This window comes from Myiozetetes cayanensis, unplaced genomic scaffold (assembly GCF_022539395.1).
Source record: "Myiozetetes cayanensis isolate MyiCay16 unplaced genomic scaffold, myiCay2020 scf6-25, whole genome shotgun sequence".
NCBI lineage: Eukaryota > Metazoa > Chordata > Aves > Passeriformes > Tyrannidae > Myiozetetes > Myiozetetes cayanensis.
The window spans coordinates 43,720,554-43,736,407 of NW_026087853.1; the positions used below are offsets into that span (position 1 = coordinate 43,720,554).

The window sequence follows — 15,854 nt, forward strand, 5'->3', positions numbered from 1 at the left end:
AAAGACTCAAAACCAAGTTACAATTTAAGTTCAAAACAGAAAAGTTTTCATTGTTGCCTTCAATATTAACACATCTGTTATTCAGCAACTGTAGAAACAGGTGCAAGTTTGCATATTCAGAATTTCTCTCAGATGTCCCAAGTAGGCACTCACATTATCATCACCAGTGCTGAATTTATAAAGTGCCATAACAAGACCCAATCCCTTTTGCTACAGCAAAAGAGCAATCAAAGCAAAAATTTATCTTCTGAATTTGAAAGGGACTGATCCTAGCTCCTCCATTCCCAAAGGGTTTTTTTTGCTAGGAGCTGGGAACACAAGGCTGATCTGTGGTGTCCTTAGGTTATAGCAGTTTGTATTAGAGTTAATCTTTTTCATTTCAACACAAATAGGAAATGAGTATTTGTCTTTTCTCCCTCTGTTCTTTTTTTTTTTTTCTATTTCTAAATCTGAATTATGTGGCAAATTTTTGTGGAATATGACTAAACTGTTCAAATGCTTTTTTAATTTGAGCTATGCAGATACCATTTTCTACAAACACTGACTAAAACTCAAACAACTTTCCTCATGTGAATACAACTGACAATTCCACTTGGAAAATGGACATTAAGAGATGAAGCAATTCTCTGATCAAATCAACACAGGTTAATATTTCAGACACCTGGCACAGTGATTACTGGACTTCTGGGATAAAGAGAACTAGCACTGTCTTTTGAGAACCAGCTGACTATTTCAGCCTCTTCCCAGACAGTCAAAGCTTCAGAAAGAAGGACAAAGGAGCTTGGTTTGATCACATTTAAAATGGTGAGTCTGACCAAATCTGCAGTTTGCTGGGCGTTTCTCTTCCCTTAAATACCATTTTAAACTTGACCATTGCTCTCACCCACAGGTCAGTACAACAGCTTCTACTACCATTCACCCAGTCAAGTCAGGAACTGACCGGAACTAAACAAAGTTTTTTAGGACTGGTTATCTTATTTAACATGAATCAGTTATAGAATTGGTCATGTGCAGAGTGGTACTGACACGAGGTAGGACACGATGCCTGCGGGTTTAGTTAAGCTGGAAGGTTTGGCCAAAGGAAGAGTTCTTTCAGTTCAATGCTTAAGCAAATGCAGGAGGAGGTTTGAAATTCAGGTCTTGGCACACAGGTTCTGCTGGTAAGCATTCAGCTCACTTGCAAACAGGAGCATCTAAGGGTTGTGATCATGCATGTTTTCTCCCAGTGGTGATCCCAGAAGGGATGACACTGACAATTGTACTTAAATGTGTATTACTTCTCTATGAATAAACCTGCATCTTTCTTTAGACGCTTCCTCCTCTCACAAGCCACTTCGTTTTCTTGTCTCACATTAATAAAAAGAACTACATAAACTTTGCATGTAAAAAGGTGACTTAAAAATGCAGAAAGTCTCAACATTCCCTCCCCAAATCCTTTGGAGACTGAGTCAGTTACATGACTTCAAAAAGGCAAATATGGCACAAAAGAATGGAAATTAAGTTAAAAAAATCAATTTTATAAATATTCTTCCTCTGTACAATTTTTCACAGCCCCATCCCTCCCACCCATTTTTATTCACATTTAGTTTTGTTTAATTCCCACCCAGATTTATTTTTAAATCATAAAATATATATTTTAAATCTGTTCATATTTTAAAATATTTACAGGAAAAGTTCCTTCTGTTGAGGTCATGAAGAGTCTGTACAAGGAGAGGGTGGAGGGGGATAGAGGTGAAAATAGCTTCGTTCCGTGGCAGGAGACGGAGGGCAACTTTCTTCTGCCGACATGTACTGACTGCGAGGTGTGGGCGGAGGGGGATAAGGGTCTGAGTCTGAATTTAAATCTATATAGTATTTGTTGGCCTTCCATCGACTGGTAGTATAGTCACTGTCACAAACATCTGTGCTGCATGGGGTTGTGGGTGGAGCTATCCCTCGTATAAGGTACGGCCTGCAAAAAAAATAAGAAGAAAAAAAGAAAATAAAGCCCATGCATTAGTTGCAATCTGGGGAAAAAAGAAAGAGATTGAAAATGAACAGCTCTGTGTGCTCAGTCAAGATGCCTGCTCATTAATACTACGTGAGCCTTAATTCAGGCTTTCAGAGCAACAGGAAGTATCTGAACTGTGTTAAATTTGAATGGCATAAGTATCCTCAGCCAGCAGCACGTTCTTCCAGCCCCTAACCTGCCTGAGAAGACCACCATGACCATTTAGCCCAGTCACTAATAAATAAGCTTATTTATATTTTTATATTTTATATATATTTAGGCTTAACCTCAAGACTTATCAAAGAGTTTTAGGTTAAGCTTGAAGAAATGGACAGAAAACACCAACGTTCTCTATACAGGATGCTCAGTGACTGTTACCCAGCAATATAACATACATAATTTGAATGGTCATTTATTAAGAGGAAAAGGATATTTTTAGCAAAGTCATGTCTGAACAAGAACATATTACTTAAGATCCAAAATTAAAGGCAGATCAATAGAAAATTTAGCAAACCTTTTTATCTGAACTGTACCTGTAAGATCTTGTGTTTGAAGGAATGTTTGAGGAATAAAACATCTCTGCATTATACAGGGAGCGATCAGTAGCTGGGGAAGGAGGTGGGTTCAAGATCTAGGAAGAAGAGGAAAAAGAAGTGTGAAATTTTGGGTTAATTATACAACTTTATTTAGTTTGAAAACATTATTTATGCCTTCACCCTGTCACTCATCCTTATTCTAGTTTCCTCTCCTTGCTGCTTGGATGAGTTAATGCATTTTTAAAGATCAGAGTTCAATACAGGACTTTACTTTGGACTTAGGTACACTGCAGGCCTTCAAAGTTCTCAAAGTACAGGGAATTTTCTTCTTTGCCACATCCATTATTATGCTGCAAGGCTGGAGTAAAGCTGGAAATTAGACCCAATTTTGCTGAACCTCAGTGCACTTACTTGGACATAAGGACTGGTAGCATCCTAAGCCGATGCTAATAGGAAAAAAAGTATGTTTCACTCCCAGCCCCCAAAAACACCCACAGTCAAAAATAGGGTCAGGAAGCCAAGTTCCTTTACTATAATAATACAACTCCATCCTTCCCTGAATACTTCATTTTTACTGCTGTTCTGTAAACGTATCATTTTGGCACAATGATTTTCACAGTGCAAAAAGATTATGAGCTAAAATATAATTATAGCCTGCCTATGTGTGCATATACATGGTTGCTGGTAACCTTCACACAAGAAAAAAATTTAGCAGAAAAATTTAGGCTTCTTCCTCTAGCAGGAAGCAGAACCCCTGACATGGCCAGCAGGACACTGACCTAAACCCAAGAAGAATGCTTCACCCCTTCCAGTGTGGAAAATTGCACCACTGCTGTTGATTGATCCTTGCTACTGATGTGACCATCTTGTACACTGCCTGTCCTGGGCATTCTGCCAAATCATGGCCTGCCACAGTCACCATCCTTCCTCCGTCTCTGCTTTTCTCCCATAATGACACTCTAAAATCACTGGAGTGGAGATCATTGTTTCCATCTTCCCTGTGCAGCAAAATGATCCCTGACCATTGAGTTGAGCCCATTGTTACTAATACTGACAGGTCCTGCGTCCAGATTCATGTGGGGGGAGACAAGCTTGAATACCACCTGGTGCCAGGTATGGGGAATAATGAGTAATTGCTTCAAGAGTATCTTCCAGAAATCCTCTTCCTTGGAGAAGAACTGCATGCTACTTCTGGATTTGCTCCTACTAAAACCCTGAGCTGCATCAATACAACTTCATGTTGACATTAAACACATCAAGCTGTGTTAGCCAGGATGCCTGTGGCCAGGTTCTCATGTACATAAACTGGCATAACTTCATGGATTCTTTTCCAGGCTCTATTCACCAGAGTATCTCTCATTAGCACAAAGATGTGTAAAAACAAAACAAAAAAGCCAAGACAACTAGATGCTCAGATCTGTCCTTTTGATTGTTAACATAAAGCTGGGTAATTAGCTACCAGGCAGAACTCACCATAACATTTGGGTTAAGCAGTAACTTTAATGTAACTTTAGCTTCCTTCTAAGAATCCAGCATGCCTTTCACAAAGGGAAGGTTGATATCATCCCTGCAGGCCCTGGCTGACATAGCCCAGAGTGAAAAGGGAAGAAGAATTCCCAGCAACTGTCAGATTAGCTTAGACCAGAAATCAAACGAAACAGTTGATCTTTTGACCAACACAGATCCCATAGAATCACACAGGCAGATCAGCTCTTGGGCTTCTTTTCTCTTTTGGGCTTTATTTAAGTAAGTGTTTTTTCTGTTCCTTTTCAGTGTGGCACTGATACATCAATCATGTACTAGCACGAATTTGTTCAGTATGTTGTAGAGACACTGGTGAAGCATGAGACAGGCTAAATTAGGAGGGCTGCTGAGTTCCAAATGTCTGCTAGCTGTGACTAGGCAAGGCAAGAAGCAAGTAACTAATTTTACCTTATCAATAGATAAGTTCACAAGCCTCTCTTTTCCATCTTTGTCCTTCTTAAAGGGGATAGAGAGCACATTTGTCACTGGCTGAAACACTATCAATGAAAATGCCCACAACATATAGCATAACAGTTTACAAGTAAACACAAATGCATATATACCTACACATTCATGTGGACTCCTAATTCAATACTACTGAAAAATCATCTGCAGATCAACTCTGGCAGCTTGTGTAAGAGTGAATGTATTGCTCAGGAGCACTAAGGAAAAAAACTGTCACGACAAAATGCTGGCAAACAGTAACCATTTGGTACCTCTCCTCTGTATTCATACAGAATTTTCATTCTTGCTATACGTCTTTGAATTCATGAAACTATGACATGGGGACTAAATGTCTGTCACTTCCAACACTTAAAAGCCAGAAATGGAGCTAAATTTTTGCAGCAGAAAAATGCAAGCAAAGCAACTTCTGCTTTACGCTGCTGTACCAGTGTTTTCCCCCAGTGCATGTACTTGGTTTTCTGAATCAACAATCGACACTTTATCTAAACAGCCAGTCAATCTTATTTCACATGCATTTGCATTCCAGTCCTGTTGCGTCTTGTTTGCCTTATTATTCCATGGGTGCCTGCAGCATTATGCAGTGCAAAATGTCACTGGGCCACTGACATCAGACTTTACAAAGAACAAAGGAGGTGGCATCTCCAAGGGAAGAACAGCAATGTCCGGGAATAAACCAGCTGAGTATCATTCTAATAACAAAACATTTTAGACACCATATAGCACTGTATAAGTCTGATGGACTACAACAAAGCACTTTTGTGAAGTTCATCGAGTGTTGAACTGGGCCTCTATATGATAAACTGTAACTCCCAAGAATAACAGTTGTTAACATTCTTTTTAGTAGCACAGATTTTCGTCTTTCTTTTCTTCAGAAGCAGGAGATACCTAACTCACAAGTATACTTTCAAGACACACCTGTGGGTAGAAAGTGGCTTTAGTGCTGGATGAGCTACTTGAAGAGGCTCCAGTAACATGGTTTCTGTCATACAATGGGGCACCACTGCTTCCTCCCATGAGACTCATGGAGCTAATCATGGACTTTCCACAAGAGATGCCTGCATTGAAACAGAGAGGAAAACAAGGTTAGGTAAACCACTATTTGATTTACCGATGCAAAACATAACACAAATCCACAGCTTTGCAAACCCGTGTAATGATAATGGTTGTCATTTTGGGAAGAGTGTTTTATGTAAAAACTTCAGGATTACAAGGAAAAACACTTTTTGTAAAGAAAACATCCCACCCTCAGACCACCTATTGTCTCACTCAAGCACTGAACTCCTCACAATCTACTCTCACACTGATGAGAAAGGAATCTCAAGGACAGTTGATTCAAACTTTTCATCAAAATTGTTAGCTAAGAGATTTTCCAATTAAACAAACTTAGGCATTTACAAAAAAAAAAAGGGCCACGCAATGCCCAAGAAAAACAAGCTAGAAGTCCTCCAGAGTTTTCATTTCCATCCCAAGAAATTCAAATTTAAGTACATGAAAAACAGAAAACCCAACTATTTTTATTAAAAATAATCACAGCTAAAATTGAAAATCAGCAGAGATAAAAGGAAGAAAACTTGGATAACAGGAAAAGGGAAGAGAACATTCTCCAGTCTGTTTTACTCCAATATACACTTAATTCAGACAATTCATTTTCAGCTTCTTCCTGTCAAACTATGCAGTGCTAATGGAAGAGTTTAGTTTGGGAAGATTTCAGAATTTTTTCTCAGATGTAGGAAATATTTATTACAAGCAGAGTCACTCTATTTGTAACCATCATTCATGACTATGTATCTTTCTTGGAAATGCCATGCTATTATGAACCTATGTCTTTTCTTTAGAAGTAATATAAATAGTAGTATTTTCAGCTGTTGTTACTTGTCACAGCAATATGGATTAAAAAAAACCTCACGAATATGAATGAGAATCAGAATGACAGCTTGGTTTAGCACCTACAGAATTACAGACAAAAACCACTGATACTCACTTTAATTAAAAAAGCTTTATAGTGTGAAGTGCAATTTAAAACATCCTTGCAAAGATTTCACCTACAATGATTTCATCCTCTAATTTTATTTCCTACCACAAAACCCCCTTGATAACCATAGGAACATAATTTAAGCAGGAATAGCTGACCACACCACTGAAGTCCAAAAAGGCTAAACCTAAGTTGTATCTGGCTATCCTCAAAGCCACGGCTAGAAGAAAACAACAATTAGCACATCTCAAAAACTTGTTTAATATGAAGAAGTGCCACATCTTTTCATTTGTATTTATGATCTATCTGATTTTCAGCTAACATGAAAAGCAGTCTCCAGGCACTCAGAAATATGGATTTCTTGCCTGGCAGGTTTACAAGTGAACATTGACTTTCTAGCTTCCTGAAAAGTATGAAAACATATTTTTTCTTCTCATGGCTTTGTAGAAGAATTTGCTATTTTCTCCATGTGAAACATATTTTACATTTGTAAAATAATTTGAGGTACATCATTAAAGTGTTTGATGTCTGTATGGAGTTTCTGGGTTATTTTCTGAATGTCCTGCGCTTTTATTTATATTTCAAGTTCTCAGGATGACAGCATCATAACTGCATGCATTTCTCCAAATGGATGCTTTGAATCCTTTGCAAGGTAAAGAAGTTTTGCAGTTTTACAGATGTAGGACTGAGACAGAGAGAGAATAAATGCTTTGTCCAAAAGCAAACAGCAAAGCTGTCTCAGAGATGGGCTAAACCAAAGGGGATGTTTTCATTACACTTCAGGCAATGAGCAGCCAGACTACAAAACCCCCTCTAGACTCCTTGTGTTCTTCCACATTTGCTGTTTTAACTTCAGTGGGGGAGGTTTATCCCCTACTTTTTTGGTATTACAGTAAGCTAAACTGCTACAGTAAACCAAGCTTCACTTTTTTACTCCACTTCTTTCCACTGTAGATTAATTTATCCATCCTAAGCAGACAGGACACAACTGTGTAAAGACCTTTGATGGACAGGACAAACAGAAGGACATCTGAGTACAGGACACAAAGAACAATTCCACAGAGCTTACACTAGAACACTGAATGACACATGCATTCTTAGTTTCCAATATTGCATATCTCAAAGCCACTGAGCAGATCAACATCTGATTTCTGTTCTTTGAAAACTCCACAGGTAGCATTCTTAATGATCTGTAACACTCAAAATCCAGACAATGTAATGGTACTGGTTAGATGCAAGGTCCTTAGCATCCTTACCAGTAAAAGTGCCGTGCTGAGAACTTCCTGGAGCAATAAAATTAAGAGGGACATGAGGGGTGCCACTGACATACTCATGTGGAAAAGGACTGTTGGGCCCAGCATAGCGCTGACACACCACTCGCTGGCAAACAAAGTACATTCCTCCCATGACAAAAAGTGACAGTATTATACCAATGACAGGACCGATGGCACTACTGTGTGGTTGTGACTCATCTGAGGACGGTTTTGATTTTTCTGGAAAGAGAGGAGAAAAAAAACAAAGGAGGTCAGTCATTAAACATGGAGCAGTATATATGCTGCTGTCCTGGAGCTCATGCAGCAAATCAGCTCATTCACATAGTGTCTTTAAAAGTATCTGCATCACTTTCAGACATATATTCTGATTCAGTGCAAGACTTCATGCTTCCCCCCTGCATAAAGCAGCACGAGCAAAGTACTCTCCTTTTTGTCTAGCAACTAATCTTGTAACAGGATTACTTATCATCTTGATATAACAACAGCCTAGAAAGTTTCCTTCTCTTTCCCCCTCCCCAAAGTCTATGGGTCAAAGATATAGGATGCTTATTAAGTCCTTAATCAGGAATCTTCTCTCAAAAGCCATTTGGACTAGCAATTAAAAAAACCTAACATTTTACCAGGAGGAAAGATACCATATGTATTAAGCAGTGGATGTCTTCCTACCTAATATAGGTCTTAAAACAGAGTACTTTTCCTTCCTAAATTATGACTTGCTTTCAAAAAAATCCACCTTCCAAATTGCAAGGAAAACACAATCCAGAGTATCTCAAATACTTATTACTCCCCCCCATATAGTCCAATGCTAAATAATAAAAAGTGCTGCAGTATTTGAGATGAATTACCCATCATACCTCTCCCTGGTTATGGGTAACACATCAAAAATTCTTGTCAGATAAACCTTACACCTGTTTTTCACATATGCAATGTTCTTCAGGGAAAACGATTCTTTCCATGTGATTCCCACAGAGATATATTCAAAAAGTGAAAAAATAAAATTAAAGTTGTCCAAAGCCTATCAATTTTACATGCTCATTTCAAGCTATTGACCCTTTCCCCCTTAATGAAGTTGAAAGAAGTAAAAACATTCACATAAAATTCGAGCCTTCCCTTCACAAAATTTTTCTCCAGTCATTCTGGTTTCCACTGCAGTGGAAGGGAATGAAAAACAACTGAAATTTGAGAAGGAATATAAGGAAAATACAAAGATCTACCAATAAATTCTAAACAGCTCAGCATCAAGAACTCATTGCTATCCTAAAGTCTTTATCTCTTTTCACACTTATTAGTGCATGACAGCTTTTATGTCAGCTAGGGTCCTAACTTTCAAATAGTCAGATTAATTCAGCTGTGATACCAGAAAAAAGCAAAGCCAAAATGAAAACATGTTCCCAAATTAGCTATTTTAAAACACACAAATCTCATTTTGGTTAAACCTAGCCTCTTTTGAATACAAGATCCTTATCTAGAAGCTAGCAATCATTTTTATTCCCTACTTGAGTTCTTTCCCTCAGTCAAGTGGGAAACCACAGAATGCTCTTTTCCACAGTGAGACTCCAGAAGAGACAATCTTATGTCTACATAAAGACACATTTAAATCATTTAAGGCCTAATTGCAGGACTGGACCCAAAGTGCAAACAGGAAACAGCTGCATTAACTTGGCAGCACAAAAGTTTGCCAAATGCGCAAAGAAATTGAAAAAAAAAAAAAAAAAAAAAAAAAAGTGGCTTTGTATTATCCAGGGAATTAGGGGAACTGGGTGAAAGCTGAGAGGTAGATGGAAGATGAAATTTCTGAAACCTTTTGTCTCCATTCTTTCAGCCTTTTTTTCTATTTACCACTTGGGCTCTTTTCACCACTCTTATGCATGAAATACACTTTTCCTTGCAGTACCCACCATGAAGATGGAAGGAAAAACCAGGGTTACCCTGGACCAAACTTGGTGATCCCTCCTCTCATCCCAGCAGTGGTGCAGGTTCTGACAACTGGTGCTTCAAAACCCGACAAGACTCTAAGATGTTAAAACCTTCACAATCAGCTAAGGTTGCTCCTATAGGCAACATAAGTGCAGCATTTCTCTACACAAACCCAAACCAAGGTATTTGTTCATAATGAACCACACACAGATCTTTGTATGTATTTGCTTTTATTCTAAAATGCTGTGTTTCCAATATTTTGCTAAACCACTTGTGCGCTACTAAGTGCTCCCTTTATCTGTCCTATTAGCTGAAAACTTCATGCATTAGTCACGCCAACGGTGTAAAAAGATGGAAATTGCAAGAGAACCACAAGCAAGTGACTTTTACTGTCCCCTTTGGACTTCAAAATAACAGACTCTCTAGGGACTATTACAGCAATTGCCATTGTGTGTCTTGCATATACCTACTGCCATGAGAATTGAAGTTAACATTTTTTCCCAGAAAAATCAAGGCCTCTCCTTATATTCTTTTCCCACCTCCACTTTAAGAGACTGATTTGTGGTCTCTTGTGGACACTTGTTCATTGCATGCTAGTTCCTCCAAATAATCAACCTCCAGCTTGACCCTGTAATTGCAATGGATAGGGCTGCACATTCTTAAAAGCCACCCCAAGCTTAGCAGCAGCTCTGCAAGTTCCAAGGTAGTGAGCAGAGTTGAATCAAATTCCCCTAAGTATAGATCTAAAGACCCATCCAAAAAACAGGTAGTGTTGATACACTATTCTTTCCTGAAAGAATATTACTCTGCAAAGACAAGGACTCTGCATAGAGATGTAGGACATTATGCCTGTACAGGACACTTGAATCTCAAGAAAAGACATCTCACCACACATAAGCTCATCAGAACCATCAATACAATCTGGAAAGGAGTCACACTGTTGCTTCAGGAGGATACACTGGCCACTTGCACATCGGAACTGATTGGGTAGACAAATTGCTGCACAGAAAGAAAGAAAAGATTAAGTACTGATAGCATGGGAGCATTTCAGCATCTTAAGAAACCACAAATAAATGAGACATGAAGGCACAGTGCATTTTATATTGTGATCAGGTAGGCACCAGAACACCTGCTTTGCTCCTGTGGGTAAATTGCAAGTCTGCATGTCTCTGATTCTTCCTTCTTGTTCTTATACATCCTACTCAGTGGGGCTAAAATAAAATTCTGATCCCAGTAACTCCCCATCTTTATCAAATCAGTCCTGTTGAGGCAAAACTGAGATTGAATCAGCAAGAATGTCTTACAATAACTAACAAAGTGTAGCTGATGAACTGACATATTAATGAAATGTAGTAATTTGATATAATTATAAAACCTTATGCAGTCTATACTATCTTATGTAGACCCATCTAATATAACTTTGCTAAATAATTGCTGAATTTCTTATCTATATTCAGGAACCTATGTCTCAGCAAAAAGGACTTGTATCTGTATGTTTCAAGAACAGTTAGAATGCCAAATGGAAGCTTATGTTAGAACCACGAGTTCAGGAAAACTAATCTTACTATCACAGTCTGCTTCATCAGATTTATCTTGACAGTCAATTTCTCCATTACATCGCAAGTGTGCATCAATACACTGTCCCTTCTCACACTGGAACTGGGATGCAGAGCATATGGGGCAACTGTCTTCATCACTCTGGTCATCACACTCAGGAAATCCATCACACCGCCATGCCATTGGGATACAGTCAATCTCTCCAGTTGCACAGGTAAACTGGTCTGGGGAACAAGTTGGAGGTTCTGTAGAAAGAGAAAACAAATCATATTTGTATATTCAAATTTATCCCTTACAGCAGAGTAAAAGTGTGACATAAATTCAAATGAATACTCAATTTCTGATTGCAAACCACATTCTAAAGAATTCTAATCCCTGCAATTATATTAGCCTGGGCCAATTCTTCATCAAAAAACCTGACACACAGGGTTAATTGGCAATGAATATACCTAAACCATGTAATATCTACTTGTAAAATATCTGTTTCTCTTTTTTTTCCTGTGGTTTCTTAACAAATAAATTTCTGAGTCAGATATGAATTGAAAAATATGAATGGATAAAATATATATATATATAAAGGACTGTTACACATTAAGCTAAGTCCTCTGGCTGGAAAGTCTCTGAGCAGCAGGTCAGTGAAGTTTCAGATAGCAGACTGAGGAGCAGACCCAATCTTATGTTCTTTCACTACAAAGACAGAACACTGGAACTTGTGCACAGCCAATTTTATGTTTGTTGGACCTAACAAAGCTGAGACTTCCTTCCAATTTGATTTTTTGTGAACCCCAAGATCCTGGTATCACTCCATTCCACATCCATATTGTTAACCTTAAGCTGCAATCATGCACTGATAGCTTTAAGCAGCAGCTATAACCCCATATAGAGATGCTACAATTGTGCTGTAATAAGGCATTCATAGTTACTTTCTTCAGAATGTCAGAAGATAAAGACACTGCAGATTAAGAACCTATTGCAAAAAACGCTCCAGATTCCTACATACAGCAAGTTAGCACACACTTTTCCACCATTAGTATCAATGAAAGAAACAGACAATGTAAAAGTTATTCAGTTGTGTATCAGTAGCAACTATTTATGGTCAAAATGAGGGGGCCATCTCAAAACACCCCTGCTGCAAACAGACACACTTCCACTACTTTCAAAAGTCGCTGGATCCAAACCCTGTGATGTAATTAACAGTTAACAGAGGTAGTCATTAGTCCCCACAGCTGCTGTTGCCAACAATGCTCTAAGTAGATGCTTTACCACTTGGATTAAAAAAGTACCACATCACACCCTCGCTATGACAACACTATGAGCAAGCTGGAGGTGTGCTCTGACACTGAATGGCAGCACTCCTCTGAAAACCCAAGGAGCTTTGGTTACGATTCAGGGTCCAGAACGGACTTGACAAAGAACACACCATAAGGAAAGCTTCTTAGATGTAACCAATGGCAAGACTTTGGTATGAATATTTTTACTTCTGAGGTTCGTGTTAAAATGCTAAAATTACGCAATTACATGCAAGTAATTTTTAAAGTGCTGGTGTCCTGTCTTAATTAGGGAGAAATGTTCAAGAATGAGACTCAAGTATAATCAAGAGCTTGAAAACCAAAATGCAAGTAAAAATACAAATCCTCTTGGTTTTTGAAAAAAATGTATGACCTTTTAAGGTTGTCATTTATGAGTATTTGGAGTAGCAATATGAGAATTACAAATAGAGCCTGACAGCTCTAGGTAAGATAAAGATGTAGGATACACACATTAAGATAATTCTTCAATTAAATTTTGGTATGACTGTGCTGTTCAGATAATTCAACAGACAAATTACTACTTCTGCATGTAAACTCACATTTAATGTTGCATTATGGTTGTACTTGGCAAGCACAAGCTTACATTTAAAAATATGACAAAAGTATTCCTAAGAGTACATGGACAAATGTTCTCCATCCAGAAAGCTAAGTTATTTTGAAACATTGGCTAGTGGCTCTTACTAGGGCAGGCAAGACAGGCTAAGGAGTTGTTGCAGGCTTAGTGAATGATTAGGATAAAAAAACCCAGACACTGAAATGGAAGCCCCTGGATTTTTAGATTTATAACTGAAGATACAAAGGGGTGGAATGTAAGAGTCTCTTGCTGGCCTTGTTGTGCAACAACACTACAGCAAGAAGTATAATTAGATTGATCCGCCCTGCCTCCCCTATGTAACCACCACTACTCCAAAACCACGTGGTGTGTTGTGGTCATGGGAAAGAAAACAGTTTATCATGGAAATGGCTGTCCCATGGGAGGTCAGAGTTCAGCCAGAAAATGAAATCCACAGCAAAATAAATACATGGAAAGAAGTCAAGAGGACCAACAGAGCCAAATGATTTAATGCCTCCCAAAAAGAAACAATGTTTTGTTTTGTTTTGAATCCCCCCTGCAAGTGTAATGTTAACAGTTTTCAAAAATCCTGTGATTGTGAAATGGAAAGCTAGAGGAAATGTCTAGCATGTGGAAAGAAGAGAGCTACCTTAATTAAAAAGAACTGCAATGGAGCCCACATTTTATAACTAGCCAGTACAGTGTTTCGTGTTATGAGGCCAAATTAATTTGAAAGACTGGAGTATCATATTGTGAGAATCATATGCACAGTTTCTGCTGCTAGGTCATCACAGGTTGAGGCAACATCATCTTATAAGCACTTATTTAAAGTACAAACCTGTCACGTCATACAATTATAAAAATCTCACTAGAAGATGCAAGTATTTTAAGGTCAAAACCAATATTGTGCTCATGATAAAAAGTCACATATGCCCAAAACCTGAAGCAGAAAACAGCAGGTAGGAGAATCAAATGTTAATTTAACACAAAGCAACACAACATGTATAGGAAAACTTTGTGTAAACTCACATTTTGGATAGGAATGCAGAAATCACCCCCACATTTTTGATATAAATAAATTAGCATCACTAAAATATAACTCACCTCCACATGTTAAGAGATTCTGTAGAAGAACAAGGTGCTCGGGGCATGAACATCTTGGAGTTCCATCTCCTTTGGCAATGCAGATGTGTGAACATCCACCATTGTCACGGGAGCATGGATGCACAGCTGGTGAAACACACAGAAAAGAATATTACATAGCATAAAAGAAATTATAACTATTCCTAGCTAGGGGAAAATCAAAAACCACTCAAAAATAACTTTTGTTTGAGTAACCAAGATTTCACTAGAAATTATTAGGAAGATAAATACAGGATTTTTCAGTTCACTGCTCAAAAGCTGATCTATTACTTCATAAGGACTACATTTCTTCCAGTCATAGTGATATGAGCAATCTGATCGAGTTGAAGATGTCCTTGCCCATTGCAGGGGGCTGGAACTAGATGACCTTTAAAAAGTCCCCTCCAACCCAAACCATTCTATGATTCTATGATATGGAGACCTCTAAAGGTCATTCTTCGTTTCTAGGGTAGGAATCAAGAAATAACGTAAGTCACTGCAGAATGCAACTCCTAAACCCACCAGCAATTCTCCTTTAGTATTTAGTGCCTCAACTTTCCTGCAACTCAAAAAACTGCAATATAGGTACACATAATTATTTTTTTTTATGATAGAAAGCTACATGGTTGTGTTCCCAATCAGTTACCCAGAAGCACTGAGCACCTGATAGAATAATTTTAAATGAACATCAGGTGGATAAGAAGCAGGCACAGAGATGGAAGGTCACTGTCTCAGAACCCCAGCCCAACAGAGTACGAAGAGATCCAGTCTCTTGCCTGCTTATTCAGGCCGACAGCTGAGCATCTGCTGGAGCAATCTGTGGAGTGATACCCTGTGTTATTTGTGATGATGCTGAACAATGCATTCTTTACTACTGCTAAGGACCAAGAATTTCCATGGGGAAGAAATAGTATAGATATCATAATTTCTCTGCCAAAGTTGCTTTCCATCTGTCCAGGCTTCACAGCAACCTGCTTTCACCTACACTTATTAATTTAAAACAGTGTTTGAGACATGAGTTGCTTGCAGAAGAAGTGCATGCATGTACACTCATATATGCATATGTACTTCTACTCCCCTGTTGTAACAGAAAATATCTATGTAGAAGAGTGTTCAGCTGCAAAACAGGATTCTTTTCAGTGTGACTTAAGAGAAACAGTACATTAAAAAAAAAACAAACCAAAAATCCTCATTTTAAATAAACACATGGGGTAAAAGTAAACCTTTTTTTAAACAGGGTTGAGAAATACAGAAAAAAAGTCTTGCTTCATTCAGTAATACCTTTGAAATATACAAAAAACATGAGAAATGGCACAGAAGAAGAAAAACTGGGTATTGTGAAAGAAAGAACATCTGGGCCACGATTAGCACATAGAATCTACTACAGCTGAAATATTTACACTGCCCTGTTTGTAACAGCTTACCCACATATGCAAGTTCAGTTAATTTCAGCCATTACAGACAGTAATGTACGTGACAGTGTTAGCTGTGAAGTGGAACAATTTCTTCTGAAAATCGAAGCACTATACACAAATGTACGCTCCCCATATAAGACAACTCATCACAGGCAATGAACTTGAAAGAGACCTCTGTCTCTCACATATTGTTTGTGATTTTATATTCTCTTTCATATT

At 38.2% G+C, this 15,854-nt stretch overlaps 1 protein-coding gene across 2 annotated transcripts in view; it reads right to left on the bottom strand.

The window, feature by feature from the left end:
* Positions 1-1,496: 1,496 nt before the first annotated feature.
* Positions 1,497-15,854, bottom strand: part of LRP5 (LDL receptor related protein 5) — a 134,986-nt gene continuing 120,628 nt past the window's right edge. For both annotated transcript variants that reach the window (XM_050335104.1, XM_050335105.1), the window contains exons 17-23: positions 14,203-14,328; positions 11,244-11,480; positions 10,567-10,677; positions 7,744-7,980; positions 5,431-5,570; positions 2,524-2,621; positions 1,497-1,951 (exon numbers count right to left, since the gene is read on the bottom strand). In XM_050335104.1, coding sequence (XP_050191061.1) covers positions 1,690-1,951; positions 2,524-2,621; positions 5,431-5,570; positions 7,744-7,980; positions 10,567-10,677; positions 11,244-11,480; positions 14,203-14,328 — 1,211 coding nt within the window. In that variant the 3' untranslated portion in view covers positions 1,497-1,689. The remainder of the gene's footprint in view (positions 1,952-2,523; positions 2,622-5,430; positions 5,571-7,743; positions 7,981-10,566; positions 10,678-11,243; positions 11,481-14,202; positions 14,329-15,854) is intronic.